Here is a 15,298-nt window from a genome sequence, read left to right on the forward strand (position 1 = left end):
ATACCCCCCACTGGGGATCGGATCCACAACCTGGGCACGTGCCCTGACCACGAATCGAGCCTCTTGCTGCATGGGTCGACGCTCACCCATGGGGCCACACCGGCCGGGAGAAGATTCTTTTTTTTTAAATTTTCAATTACTGTTGACTCAATGTTATATTGGTTTCAGCGTACAGCACAGTGCTCAGACACTCACGTGTTCTATGGAGCGATCCCCTTATGAGTGTAGTCCCTCTGACACCAAGCACAGTTATTACAACATTATTGACTGTATTCCCTAGACGGTACTTTGCATCCTCAGAACTATATTTTAGTGGCCAATCTGCACTTCTTAATCCCGTCACCTTTTCCACCCGTCCCTCAGTCCCCTCCCCTCTGCTCACCATCAGTTCTCTGTATCTATGAATTTCTTTCTGTTTTGTTTGTTCACTTATGTTGTTGGTTTTTTTTTTATTTCACAAATAAGCAAAATCAGATGGTATTTCTCTTTCTTTGACATATTTTGATGAGCATAACACCCTCTAGGTCCATCCACGTTGTTGCAAATAGTAAGATATCATTTTTTATGGCTGTTTTTATATAAGCCACATCTTCTTTATCCGTTCATCTACTGATGGACACTTAGGATGCTTCCACAGCTTGGCTGTTGTAAATCATGCTGCAATGAAAACAGGGGTATGTATATCTTTTCAAACAAGTGTTTCAGATATTTTTGCACAAATACCTAGAAGTCGAATTGCTGGGTCATATAGTAGTTCTACTTTTAATTTTTTGAGGTAACTTTATACTGCTTTCCATCAGGGACATTGGCCTATAATTTTCTCTCTTATAGTGTCTTTATCTGGTTTGGGGATTAGGATTATGCTGGGCTCATAAAAAGAGCTTGGAAGTCTTCTTTCCTCTTGAATTTTTGAAATAGTTTGAGGAAACAAGTATTAAAATTAAATTTAAATTTTTTATATTTTTGGTAAAACTCCCCTGTGAATCCATCCGGACCTGACTTTTGTTTGCTGGGAGTTTATTGATTACAGCTTCAATTTCCTTAGCTGTCATTTGTTGTTCAGATTTTCTGATCTTCCTGGTTGAGTTTCGCATGACTATGATTCTAGGAATTTGTCCATTTCTCCTAGGTTGTCGAATTTGTTGGCATATAATAGTTCATAGTATTTTCTTGCAATCCTTGGTATTTCTGTGGTGTTGGTTGTTATTTCACCTCTTTTGTTTCTGATTTTATTCATTTGGCCTCTCTCTTTGTTTCCTGGTGAGTCTGGCTAAAGGCTGATCAATCTTGGTGATCTTTTCAAAGAACCAGCTCTTGGTTTCATGGATCTTTTGTTTTATTGTTATTTTTTTTTAGTCTCTGTGTCATTTATTTCTGCTCTGTTCTTTATTATTTCCTTCCTTCTACTAATTCTCGGTTTTTCTCTTTGTTTTCTTTTTAAATTTTTAGGTTGTAGGGTTATATAGTTTATTAGAAATTTTTCTTGCTTTTTGAAGTAGGCCTGTAGTGCTATGAACTTCCCTCTCAGAACTGCTTTTGCTGTGTCTTATAGATTTTGGGTTGTTGTGTGTTCATTTTCATTAGTTTCCAGGAAGTTTATTTTTTCCTCAATCCCATTGATAACCCATTCATTGTTTAGTAACATGCTATTTAGCCTCCATGTATTTGGCTGTTTTTGAGTGTTTTCATTGTAATTGATTTGTAGATTCATATCATTATGATCCAAGAAGGTGCTTGATATAATTTCAATCTTCTTAAACTTGTAGAGACTTTGTTTGTGTCCTAACATGTTGTCTATCTTGGAGAATGTCCCATGTATATTTGATAATAATGCAGCTTTGGGGTTAAATATTCTGTAAGTATCAGTTAAACTAAGCTGGCCTACTGTATCATTTAGGGTTTCTGTTTCCTTGTTAATTTTCTGTCCAGAGGATCTACCAGTGGTGCCAGTGGGGTGTTGAAGTCCCCCTATGATTGTATTGCTGTCGATCTCTCCTTGAAGTCCTCCAGAAGTTTTTAAATATCTTTTGGTGCTCTAATTGGTTGTTTTTTTCTACTTTGTCTTCTAATCCACTGATTCAGTCTTCTGCTTCTTCTAATCTACTATTGAATCCTTCCACAGTATTTCTGATATCAGTATGTCATTTTTCATTTCCACTTGATTTTTAGTCATAGCTTCTACCTCTTTTATTATTTTTTTTATCCTCACCCAAGGATATTTTTGCATTTATCTTCAGATGGAGCGGGACGAAGAGAGAGAGAGAAACGCTGATGTGAGAGAGACACATCAACTGGCTGCCACCCACACGACCCAACCGAGGCCGGGGACAAACTGCAACCGTTGTATGTTCCCTTAGCGGGAACCGAACCCGGGCCTCTCTGGTCCGCGGGCCGATGCTCTGACCGCTGAGCTAGACAGGCCAGGGCTGACCCCATTTTTGCCCTGGTACAATTCTCATTAAGTTGCTTCTAGCTCTCCCTGGGTCATGTGAGCTCCCTTAAAACCATCCCTTACAATTATTTATCTGACAAACTGCTGGCCTCCATTTCCTGTAGTTCCTTTTCTGGTGATTCCTCCTGTTCTTTTATGTGGGTTGTTTCTCTGCCTCACCTTTCAGCAGTCTGGTAGCTCCGGGCAGGTGAGGCTTGGGATGCGTCGCAGGTCGGTGTATGGGCAGCACTGCCCCGCCTCCCAGTCTCGGTGGGTGGCCTGTGGGACCCATGGAGTAGGCGCCTTGATCTTTGGAGCGGGGTGCTCCAGGAATGACCCCGTGTGGGTTATGTGGGCTCTCGGCTGAATCTGGGTCTTGACTGCTGTTGTCTTTAGTGAGTGGGCTCAGTCCTTAGTGTTGTTGACTGTGAGTCTCAACCCTGACCCTGTTGACTCTGTCACACCAACTGTAATATATGTGTTGACAGATTAAACCAAAGCAAAACCAGACCAAACCAAAATGAACCCCCTCAATACATGACCATCTACAATAACAGAGAGAGGTGCTTCAAGAAAAGGACAAACGCAGCCCGCAGGCAGCGTGTAGGGACGAGACATGGGGGCGCAGGGGTGCAGGAGCACTGGGGCTCGGGAGCAAGGGGGAGGGGACGGCCTGGCCCCCCAGGGGCCTGGCGCCCGGCTTCCTCCTTCCCGCGCCCTGCTGCTCCCCCTGCTGAAGGGCTCGGCTCCATGCAGGTGCCGGAGAAATAGGAACCTTGGGCAAAGTGAACGTGCAGGGAAGCGTGGGCCCCGGGCCTCGGGCAGGGCGCGGCTGTGGGGCCTGCGTGTCTCTGCGCGGTGGACGCACAAGAAGCGCCCCCGCCTCTGCACAGGCCCTGGCAGCAAGGAGCACCGCGTGGCCCGCACTTGGCCGCATGCTTCTGCGTGATTGGCATGTTCCTGGTGGCCAGCAAAGCCATCACCTTGACCTTTCCAGACTCAGATGCCCAGCACCAAGAGGAGTTCCTGTTCCTGAACCGGGTTCGGGGAAGTTACAGGGAGAGAAGCGGCTTCCTGAGAACAAGCCGACTGCAGACGCTCTCTGACCCCCAGCTGCTTCGGCCGGCTGCGTGGAGGCCTGAGCTCCTCCGAGAGCCTGCGGGATGAGGCCCTGACCAGCCTGCCCCGCACCGCGGTGGCCAAGTGCGTCCTGCACTGAGACTTTGTGACAAGCACACGGCCCTTGTCTGCCAGACTCCCCCAGGGGCGACACGGTGGAAGGAAGCACTCGTCGTGATAAACGCAGCCTTTCCCTCCATGAAGACATCCCTGGACACGCGGTTCCTGGCACAGAGAGCATGGCCTCCCCTCTCCTCCGTCAGGATGCGTTTGAAAACCTCTCTCGAGTTTGTCCTGGTAAGAGATCCCTTCGAAGGACTGATACCGCTTCCGAGGGTCAGTGCGTTCACAAGCCCCACTCTGAACCTCAGTCCAGCCCCAGGCTGCCCTGCGTCATCAGGAGATGCGGGAGGAGCGGACGAGACCGGGAGTGCAGCCTGAAGATTCGGGGCGCTGCCTGGGCGATCCCGAGCACAGGCGGCTGCATCTGCAGTTCGGGGACCACCTCGATCACCGGGTGATGTAGCAGAGCACCACGAACCCTGGAGGACGACGCCGTTCGTGTAAAAGCGGCGGGCACACATCACCTGGTGTCGACCCACCGTCCTCCGGCATCACTGTGTACAATAAGACCAATGTGGAGCACTGCTTCCTGGCGTCAGCAAACGAGACGTCGAGGCCTGTGCACCAGGTCCGAAGGGGACTTTAAGCTCTTTGGATATCAGAAGCCAGATTTTTTGCTAAACTAATGTGTAGAACTGTGAATTCAGCTGCGTGTGTTAGACCCGAGGCTAACAGATGGAGAGCCGGGCATAGGAACAACACTTCCTCCATCGCTCCTGAAGACTCCAGAGGTCACCCACAGGCCCGTGTGCCCCTGGCAATGAAGCTGCACTCCGACCATTATGGTTAGTTTGAACATCAGGTGCCCTGAGGGCCTTTGTCCCCCACCCCAACCAATGCCATGAGACCTTTGCTCCCCTTAGAATGGACCAGGAGGACAAGTTGTTCGGCACAAGGAGTCATTTCCCTCTGCTGCCAAGGAGAGAAAGTCCTGCCTGTCACGGGGGGCTGCAGGGATGGCACCAGCACTTCACCGGAGAGGCTAACGGTGTGCAGAGATGGCAGGGGCTAACCCAGGACCACGTCTGTGTCATAAAATAGCTCTGGCTCTCATCTTGGTGCTGCTGTGACCACAGGCGTCACCATTCCTTCCACCACTGTCTTGCTCCTGTGAGATTCAGGGCTGACCCAAGGGCACCTTCTGGCAGTCAGTCCATCCCTCCAGAACACAAGTCTGTGTGCCACAAAAAAAAAAAAAAAAAAAGAGAGAGAGAGAGGGAGAAAGAAAGAAAGTGATTAAAAAACTTACAGACAAACAAAAAACACACTCATATACACACAGAAAGAATACTAGGAGGTGCGAGACCAAAAAAATTAGAAGAGGGAGAAAAAAAAAAGCAAGTAAAGAAGGCAAGGCACAACCAGATCAAATAAAAAGAACCTGAAAAAAATATCAGCATCAACAACGATAAAAGCCTCAGCTTCAACACAGGAATTAAAAGACAAGCAAACTGACACACACACACACACACACACATTGACACAAAGGAGAGAGAATACTGGAGGGTGTGAGACCAAATGAATTACAAGAGAGAGAAAAGTAAAATAGATGATTGATAGATAGATAGATAGATAGATAGATAGATAGATAGATAGATATGAATGAAAGTAAAGAAGGGAAGGCAATAGCAGACCAAACCAAAAAATACCTTTAAAAAAAAAACAGCCTTGACAACGAGAAAAGGGTCTGACTGGTGTGCCTCAGTGTTTGAGCATGGACCCTGCACCAAGAGGTCGCCAGTTCCATTCCCGGTCAGGGTACATGCCCAGGTTGTGGGCCCGATCCCCAGTGGGGAGTATACAGGAGGTGGCCAATCAATGTTCTCTTATCGATGTTTCTATCTCTCTCTCCCTCTGTCTTCCCCTCTCTCTAAAATCAATAAAGGAAAAAATAATAATAAAAAAAATAAAATCTTTAAGGAAAAAAAACAACAATAAAAGGACCAGCCTCAACAAAAGCTTAAGGGGATTCCAAAATGGCAGCAGAGTGAACGGGAGCTACAGAGACCATCTCCCAGAACCAAACTGGAATTACAACAAAAATAAAGACAAATCATCAAGAAAAAGCAACAGAAAAGCAGGTTGGAGGACCACATAACCAGGAACACTGACTCAATCCTGGTAGGATTGCGGAGGTGGAAGAGTGGGGGGGCTGGGAGCCCACAGACAGCAGCGGCCTTAGCTGTGAGCAGTACCCTCGGGGGTACACTCCAAAGCGGCTCCACAGCACAGAGCTGGGACAGACGCTAAAATAGCCACAGCCACTCACCTTGGGCTCCTGCAGAGGGAGGGTGGATTGGACTGGAACTGTGTGGGGACACTCAGGATTTGGAGGGCGCTCAGAGATTTTGCTGAGTTGCGGCCACGTAGCACAGTGGTCATCTTACTCCTTCCCAAGGCTCTGGGGAGAGGCCGCGGCCCCACCCTCAGTGATTCAATGCACCCAAGTGTCACTGAAATGCAAATTGAGGCCCATTAACAACCAGCATCTGCCCCACTCTCAGGAAATCCTCATACACTGAGCACCTGAGGGAGTTTTTCATTCGAGAACCCAAGGCTCTTCAAGTAACTGTGACTAATAGCCTCCAGGCAAAAAGCTAGAGAGTATCTGAACCATTCCTGGGCTTGCAACTCTACCTAGGAAAGTAAGACTCGACAGTGGTGTTTAACTTGGGACCTCCCTCACTCATCCAAACCCAGTAGAGGGAGCCACAAACAGCAGAACACCAACACCCACAGGGAAAATTTGGCAGGCTCCAAAACCCACTGAGATAGCCAAAATGGTGAAACAAAGAAACAAATCCCAAATGAAAGAACAAGAGACCTGTACCAAAGATGAAATAAATGAAACGCAGTTAAGCAAGTTAAAAGAGCTAGAATTCAGAGCCATGATCTTGAGGAAGCTCAACAGCATGTGGAAGACATGAGCACCATGAGTAAAGACATAGAAGCATTGAAAATCAATCAATTGGAAATTAAAAACTACCAAGAAGAAATGAAGAATGACATAGAAGAAATAAAGAACACTTTGGAAGGACTAAACAGCAGAGTAGAGGAAGCTGAGGACTGGATCAGTGAATTAGAAGACTGGGTAGCCCGGGCCGGTTTGTCTCAGAAGTTGGAGCATTGGCCTGCAGACCAGAGAGTCCCAGGTTCGGTTCCCACTGGGGGCATGTACCAAAAAAAAAAAAAAAAAAAAAAGACAGGGTAGGAAAAACCAACCAATCAGAAAACCAAAAGGAAAAAAAATTAAAAAACAGGAAGACAACTTAAGAGAACTGTGAAAATGTAATAATATTCACATAATAGGAGCCCCCAAAGAAAAAGAAAATGAGCAAGGGTTAGAGAATATATGTGAAGACATAGTAACAGAAAACTTCCCTAATTTGGTGAAGGAAGAAGGCATTCAAGTTCAATAAGAACAGAGAGCCCCAAGTAAGAAGAACCCAAACAGGCACACACCAAGACACATAGTAATCGAAATGGCAAAAATTAAAGACAAAGAGAGAATCCTAAGAGCAGCAAGAGATAAACAACAGGTTACCTACAAAGGAAACCCCATAAAGCCGTCAGCTGACTTCTCACAAGAAACACTACAGGCAAGAAGGGAATGGCATGAAGTAATCAAGGTCATGAAAAACAAGGATCTGAATCCAAGACTACTCTACCCAGCAAGGCTATCATTCAAAATAGAAGTTCAAATAAAGAACTTCCCAGACCAAAAAAAAAAAAAAAAAGGCTAAGGGACTATATTAGCACCAAACAAGCACTGCAAGAAATGTTAAAAGGACTGTTGTAATTAGTAGAAGAAATAGGAAGAAAAGCATAATCACACCAAATAAAAAATGGTAATAACTAAATACATATCCATTTAAATGTAAGTGGACTGAATGCTCCGATGAAAAGACACAGAGTAGCTGATTGGATAAGAAAGCATGACTCACATATTTGTTGTTTACAAGAGAACCACTGCAAAACAAAACTCACAAAGGTTGAAAGTAAAGGGATGGAAAAAAATCTTCCAAGCAAAAGGAAAGGAAAAAGAAAGCTGGGGTAGCAATACTCATATCTGATCAAATAGATTTCAAAATGAAGACCATAACTAGAGACAAAGAAGGCCACTACATAATATTGAAAGGATCTATCCAACAGGAAGATATAACCTTGATAAACATATATGTACCCAATATAGGAGCACTAAAATATATAAAAAATTTTCTGGGGGACTTCAAAGGAGAAATCGACAGCAATACAATCATAGCAGGGCACTTCAAAACCCTGCTGACATCACTGGATAGATCCTCTAGACAAAAAATTAGCAGGAGCCCTGGTCGGTTTGGCTCAGGGGTTGGAGCGTCGGCCTGCGGTATAGAGAGACCCGGGTTCGGTTCCCGCTATGGGCACGTACCTCTGTTGCAGTTTGTCCCCGGCCCTGGTTGGTCGTGCGAGTGGCAGCCACTCGATGTGTCCCTTCACATCGATGTTTCTCTCTCTCTCTCTTCCTCTCTCTCCCTCCCGCTCTATCTGAACAAAAAAATGGAAAAATGTCCTCGGGTGAGGATAAAAAAAAAAAATTAGCAAGGAAACAGAGACTCTAAATGAAGCACTAGACCAAATGGATTTAATAGATATCTACAGAGAATTATACCCCAAAACTAGGGAATTCACATTCCTCTCAAGTGCACATGGGACATTCTCAAGGATAGACCACACGTTAGGACACAAACTAAGTCACTACAAGTTCAAGAAGATTGAAATCATATCAAGCATCTTCTCAGATCACAATGGCGTGCAACTAGAAATCAATTGCATCAAGAACATGCAAAGACATTGGAACATATGGAGGCTAAATAGCATGTTATTAAACAATGAATGGGTTACTGAGGAAATCATGGAAGAAATTTAAAATTTCCTGGAAACCAATGAAAATGAACACACAACAACACAAAAGCATTTCTGAGAGAGAAGTTCATAGCTACAGACCTACTTCAAGAAACAAGAAAAAATTTCTAATAAACTAACTTCACAACTTAAATAACTAGAAAGCAAACAAAAAGAAAACCCCAGAGCAAGTAGAAGGAAGGAAATAGTAATTATCAGAGCAGAAATAAATGACAAAGAAACCAAAAAATAAAAATTCAAAGGATCAATGAAACAATGAGCTGGTTTTTCAAAAAGATAAATAAGATTGATGGTCTCTTAGCGAGGCTCACCAATAAACAAAGAGAGAGAGAACCCAAATACACAAAATCAGAAATGAAAAAGGAGAAGTAACAACTGACACCACAGAAATACAAAGGATTGTTAACAGATATTATGAACAATTAAAGGGCAACAAATTCAACAATCTAACCGAAATGGACAAATTTCTAGAAACACATAGTCTCTCAAAACTGGACCGTGAAGAGATAGAAAACTTGAACAGACCAATAACAACTTAGGCAATTGAAGATGTAATCAAGACTCTCCCAGCAAACAAATGCCCAGGCCCAGATGGCTTCCCAGGGTAGTTTTACTGAAAATTCAAAGAAGAACTAACACCCATTCTCCTCAACCTATTTCAAAAAATTAAAGAAGGAAGACTTCCAAACTCGTTTTATGAGGCCAGCATAATTCTAATTCCAAAAGCAGAAAAAGACACTAAAAAGAAAGAAATCTACAGGCCAATGTCCCTGATGAACATAGATGCCAAAATACCGAACAAAATACTAACAAATCAGATCCAGCAATACATCAAAAAAATTATTCACCATGACCAAGTGGGATTCATCCCAGAGATGCAAGGATGGTACAATATTTGCAAATCAATAAACGTGATACACCACATAAACAAAATGAAGAATAAAAACCACATGATCATATCAATAGATGCTGAAAAAGCATTCAACAAAATCTAGCATCCATTTCTGATAAAAATGCTCAACAATCTGGGAATAGAGGGATCATACCTTGACATAATAAAGGCCATATATGAAAGACCTACAGCCAACATCATACTCATTGGGCAGAAACTAAAAACATTTCCCTTAAGAACAGAAACAAGACAGGGATGCCCACTTTTGACACTCTTATTTAACACAGTACTGGAAGTCTTAGCCACAGCAATCAGACATGAAGAAAAAATAAAAGGGATCCAAATTGGAAAGGAAGAAGTGAAACTGTCATTATTTGCAGATGACATGATATTATACATAGAAAACCCTAAAGACTCCATCAAAAATCTACCAGACTTGCCCTGGCCGGTTTGGCTCAGCCGATAGAGCGTCGACCTACAGTCCTGAGAGACCTGGGTTCGGTTCCCGCTAAGGGCACGTACCTCGTTTGCAGTTTGTCCCTGGCCCTGGTCGGTCGTGCGGGTGGCAGCCACTCGATGTGTTCCTTTCACATCGATGTTTCTCTCTCTCTCTCTGTTCCTCTTTCTCCCTCCCACTCTACCTGAACAAAAAATGGGAAAATGTCCTCGAGTGAGGATAAAAAAAAAAAAAAAAAAAAAAAAAAATCTACCAGACTTAAGGAATGAATTTGGCAAAGTAGCACGATACAAAATTAACATCAAGAAATCGATGACATTCTTATACACCAATGATGAAATCACAGAAAGAGAAACTAAAAAACAATCCCATTTACCATCCGGCAAAAAAAAAAAAATAAGATACCTAGGAATTAACTTAACCACAGAAGTAAAAGACCTATTTGCAGAAAACTACAGGACATTGCAAAAAGAAATAGAGGAAGATATATATATATATATATAAAATGGAAGCACATACCTTGTTCATGAATTGAAAGAATTAACATCATTAAAATGTCCATATTACCCAAAGCAATCTATAGATTCAATGCAATCCCCATCAAAATACCAATGACATATTTCACAGAACTAGAACGAATACTTCAAAAGTTCATATGGAACCAAAAAAGACCCCGAATAGCCACAGCAACCCTGAAAGAGAAGGACAAAGTAGGTGGGATCACATTACCAGATTTCAGCTTATACTACAAAGCCACTGTAATCAAAACAGCCTGGTACTAGCACTAGAACAGGCATATAGACCAGTGGAACAGAACATAGAACCCAGAAATGGACCCAAGACATTATGCTCAATTAATATTTGACAAAGGAGGCAAGAGTATACATTGGAGTAAAGACAGCCTCTTTAATAAATGGTGTTAGGAAAATTGATGTTTTGTGAGCCCTGAGTGAGGCAGTGCATGTGAACTGTTTCCTCAGTTCAGTGCCCGACATGCGGGCAGGGCCGCAGGTGTCCGGGTGCCAGCCTCACAAACCTGGTCCCACAGGCCATCCGTGCTTGACATCCTCAGGGCCTTGGTACAGCTGCACCTGCCCCTGGGGAGCTCATCTCAACCTTCTCACAGGTAAACCCTGTCTGGGTGACAGTTCTCTCCTGGGAAGGCCTGTGGGTTTCTTAGACTCTGTCAACATCTTTGCGACCTTTTCACGGTGCCGTAGAGGACTCGCTTAGAACATGTATGGTGGTTGTAAGTTTACCAAGTTTTCTTGACAATCCAGTGACGGTGGGGCTCCTGGGCGGACTGTGAGCACTGCTGCCCCCTTGCACGCAGCGCAGGACACAGAGCAGTGGGGGGCGCTGAGCACTAGAGAGGAGGAAGCGCGGGTGGCAGTGGTGTGGCAGCCCCTGCCTACCTCCAGACCCCACACTCGAGGAAGGGCAGACCCAGCACACAGTGCTTCTGGGGCCCCGATGAGCTCAGTGACCCCATGCCACCCTCGGCAGATGCTCAGCGGAGCCCCAGTGTGCTGTCCCCCCACAGAAAGCCACGCTCGCAGCCGCAGAGCACCTTCCTCCGGTGTGAATGGAGACGCCACCCCTCTCAGAGCCACAGCCGAGCCTTGTTGGGAATCCCATAACCTTTCCATAACCCATCTGCCTGTTCTGCATCAAGGTGATTAAACATAAACACAACCACCGAACTCATGCTCCCTTAGCTAGTCTCTACCTCCATGCCCCCTGCTCCCTGCCCCTGCCCCCTGCCCCTCTGCCCCCTGCTCCCTGCCCCTCTGCCCCTTGCCTCCCTACGCCCTGCCCCTCTGCCCCCTGCACCCTGATCCCTGCCCCTCTGCCCCCTGCCCCCCTACGCTCTGCTCCCCTGCCCCTCTGCCCCCTGCACCCTGCCCCCTGCCCCTCTGCCCCCTGCACCCTGCCCCCTGCCCCTCTGCCCCCTGCCCCTCTGCCCTCCTGCCTCCTGCCCCTCTGCCCTCCTGCCTCCTGCCCCTCTGCCCCCTGCCCCCTGCCCCTCTACGCTCTGCTCCCCTGCACCTGCCGCTCTGCCTCCTGCCCCCCTGCCCCCTGCCCCTCTGCCCTCCTGCCTCCTGCCCCTCTGCCCTCCTGCCTCCTGCCCCTCTGCCCCCTGCCCCTCTACGCTCTGCTCCCCTGCACCTGCCGCTCTGCCTCCTGCCCCCCTGCCCCCTGCCCCTCTGCCCCTCTGCCCCTTGCCTCCCTACACCCTGCCCCTCTGCCCCCTGCCCCTCTGCCCTCCTGCCTCCTGCCCCCCTGCCCCCTGCCCCTCTGTCCCCTGCCCCTCTGCCCCCTGCCCCTCTGCCCTCCTGCCTCCTGCCCCCCTGCCCCCTGCCCCTCTGTCCCCTGCCCCTCTGCCCCCTGCCCCTCTGACCCTCTGCCTCCTGCCCCTCTGCCCCTCTGCCCCCTGCCTCCCTATGCCCTGCCTCCCCTGCGCCCTGCACTCCTGCCCCCTGCGTCTCTTCTCCCTGCCCCCTGCCCCTCTGCCCCCTGCACCCTGCCTCTCTAAACCCCTGCCCCTCTGCACACTGCCCTCCTGCGCCCCTGCACCCTGCCCCCCTGACCCCTGCCACCCTGCACCCTGCCCCCCTGCCTCCCGCGTTCTGTGGACTAGAGGCAAAGGAAAGAGAGGTCGGCCAGGGCTGTGCTCAGTAGTGTCCACACAAGACAGTTTCTCTGTTCGGCCCAGACACCCAGGAGGAGGTGTCTGTCTGTGAACAGGCGGAGATGCCCTGTCCAAGCTTGGGCAGACACTCTGCCTGGATGCCCAGTCATTCTGCATGTGCCCAGACGAGGTCCTGCTGGGACGCCGCTCACATCCAGCTTCTCTCCCTGTGCAGTGTCTTACCACCATGTCATTGTTGGCCAACTTTTATAGACGTGTGCAGATTTCCAGATTCCAGTCCCAAGTTTGCCTTGATGGAGGAGAGCTGAGTGTAGGAAAGAAGTTTGAGTGTGGAGTTGTTGACTTGGGTTAATTGATTTGTATATAAATAAATGTATTTATTTATTTTTTAATAGAGAAAGGACTGGATGCTGTGTTTCCCTTTTACCCATCTCATCAGCTTTGGTTTTTCTAACATTTTCTTCAATTCCTTCCTTCCAACCAATTTCTTCTTGTTTCTTCTCCTCTGCGGATTTGGTGTCTACTGGGCCTTTGTGGTCGGCTGACCTCGATTCAGAGCCACTGTCAAGGGCGGAGGCTGCAGAAGGCCCTCCAGGCCCCGCCGAAGGAGCCAGCGGTGCTCCGCTCGGACCTGCGCTCCTGACCCACGGGCCGACTCCCGTGCTGGCAGTGACCCGTCCTGTCTGGAGAAATACAGAACGAGCACACCGAGCCATTCACATCCCTTCATGTTTATGTTGAACATCTCTTGCCTCTGCACTCTAGTCTGCTTTCAGCCTGACCTCACTTTGTAAGGCCCTGGGCTGGTTAACCTGTGCTAAATCACCTGGCTACTTTATTGTTATCTTCACCCGAGGACACTTTTGCATTTACCTTCAGAGAGAGTGGGAAGGAGAGAGGGAGGAAGAGAGAGGGAAACATCGATGCGAGAGAGATACATCGAGTGGTCGCCACCCACACAACCGACCAGGGCCGGTGACAAACTGCAACCGAGGTACATGCCCTTAGTGGGAACCAAACCCGGCCTCTCTGGACCATGGGCCGATGCTCTAGCCGCTGAGCCACACCAGCCAGGGCTCACCTGGCTGCTTTAGCAGATGAGCACCAATTGTGAGGGAGGGTCGGGGGAGACACAGAAGAATCTGACCTTTGCCAGTGAATTTATCCTTCTTATACATCATCAGTTCCCGTGTGTCTCCCCATTTCTCTCGGCGATTTAGAAATATTCGTGTGTGAGTATATGCTCTTTCAGAAGTGATGGCCTATTTACAGATTGCTGGATACTTCACTTTTCCATATTTCTGTCTTCATATTTTGCATCAACTGATCCTTAAGAATTAGAAGGCATTAAAGAAACTGACACGTTTGCTTTGCCCTAGGCAGGGGTTAGGTGAGACAAGAAGGCACTTCCCGAAGGGAGTATGGAGAAAGCTCTCCTCTCCCCCTAGAGGCCGGTAGTTCGGGGCAGACACGGGTGCGGGCTCCTGAGGTGCCCTGTGGAGGCAGAGAGGACGCAGCACCAGCAAGCGTGCTGACTTCGCAGGAAGGGGCCGCAGACCCCTTTCAGCTCCATGCTGAGTTCCAGCCTCTGCAGTGGCCAGTGGCCAGTGGCCAGGAGGCCCAGGCTTCGTCCTCGCTCTGCCAAGGACATGCCCTGTGACGGGGCCACTCGCTCCGTGTCTCAGTCTCCAGTTCCTCAACATGAAACGCACAGGTCGCTTGGAAGTGCTCCTGGTTTCTGTGGCTCCGTCGTTTTGTGTTCTATTGTAACCCCACCCCCACCCAAGTGTCTTGCACAGCGTGGGAACTCTGAAATTTTACTGACTGAACAAATTAATACGTTGAATAAAAAAATGACTCAGTGTTGAAATTCCAGGAAACCCTGGAATTTCCCAGGTTCCCTCGTGAACCCTACTCTAGGGCACTGGAGTCTGTCTCTGCATAGTCTGCACTGGTTCTTCCTGCTTTTATACTTATCTGGTGGTCAGAGGGGTCTAACCTCCAATGATCGTCAGTGATCATTCAGACCTTGGATGTGCTGTGACTCCCACGAAGGAGAAGCCGGGCCAGTCCCAGTCCCCAGCAAGGTGGCCTCTGCCTCACACGCCCCTGATGGCTCTTCTGTCTCTCCAGAAAGCAGACCTGGCCGTGGCGGGCCTCACCATCACTGCTGAGCGGGAGAAGGTGATCGATTTCTCCAAGCCATTCATGACTCTGGGGATCAGCATCCTCTACCGCGTTCACATGGTAAGCACTTGCGTCTTACTCTTGTCTGCATGCAAACACCGAGGTGTATGGTAATTAAGAATGATTTCTGGAGATATTTGGATTAACTGCAGCTGTGCTGGGCTGTGACTTCCCATCAGCTGCGGGGATTTGCGAATCTGCCTCACTGAACAGGTGTGACCCAGAGTGACTGTTCGACCTTGGTGCAGAGTGTGTTGGTGGGTGATTGGCCCTGTGGGTCACTCTGCTTCCTCCGAGGGGACAGGGTCCACGGCACAGACCAGCCCCCCAGTACTCCCCAGGACTTCGTGGACGCGGCTCCACTCTGTTCACGCGGAGCTTTATGTCTGGGGATGGAAGAGACTCCATCCACTCTCGACTCTCTGTAGTAGGGAATAAAGAGCAGATAATTTAATGTCATGTATCCCTGCCATGCTCCTTCTTCTGCATACTTTATTTTTTAAGATTTTATTTTTTAAATTGATTTTAGAGAGA

The 15,298-nt window shown here is 47.7% G+C and overlaps 1 protein-coding gene across 1 annotated transcript in view; it reads left to right on the forward strand.

Moving 5' to 3' along the window:
- Positions 1 to 15,298, forward strand: part of GRIK4 (glutamate ionotropic receptor kainate type subunit 4) — a 331,785-nt gene that overhangs the window by 256,361 nt on the left and 60,126 nt on the right. The window contains exon 12 of the mRNA XM_036276444.1: positions 14,711 to 14,824. Coding sequence (XP_036132337.1) covers positions 14,711 to 14,824 — 114 coding nt within the window. The remainder of the gene's footprint in view (positions 1 to 14,710; positions 14,825 to 15,298) is intronic.

The sequence above is a fragment of the Molossus molossus genome, unplaced genomic scaffold (genome assembly GCF_014108415.1).
Source record: "Molossus molossus isolate mMolMol1 unplaced genomic scaffold, mMolMol1.p scaffold_m16_p_22, whole genome shotgun sequence".
Classification (NCBI taxonomy): domain Eukaryota; kingdom Metazoa; phylum Chordata; class Mammalia; order Chiroptera; family Molossidae; genus Molossus; species Molossus molossus.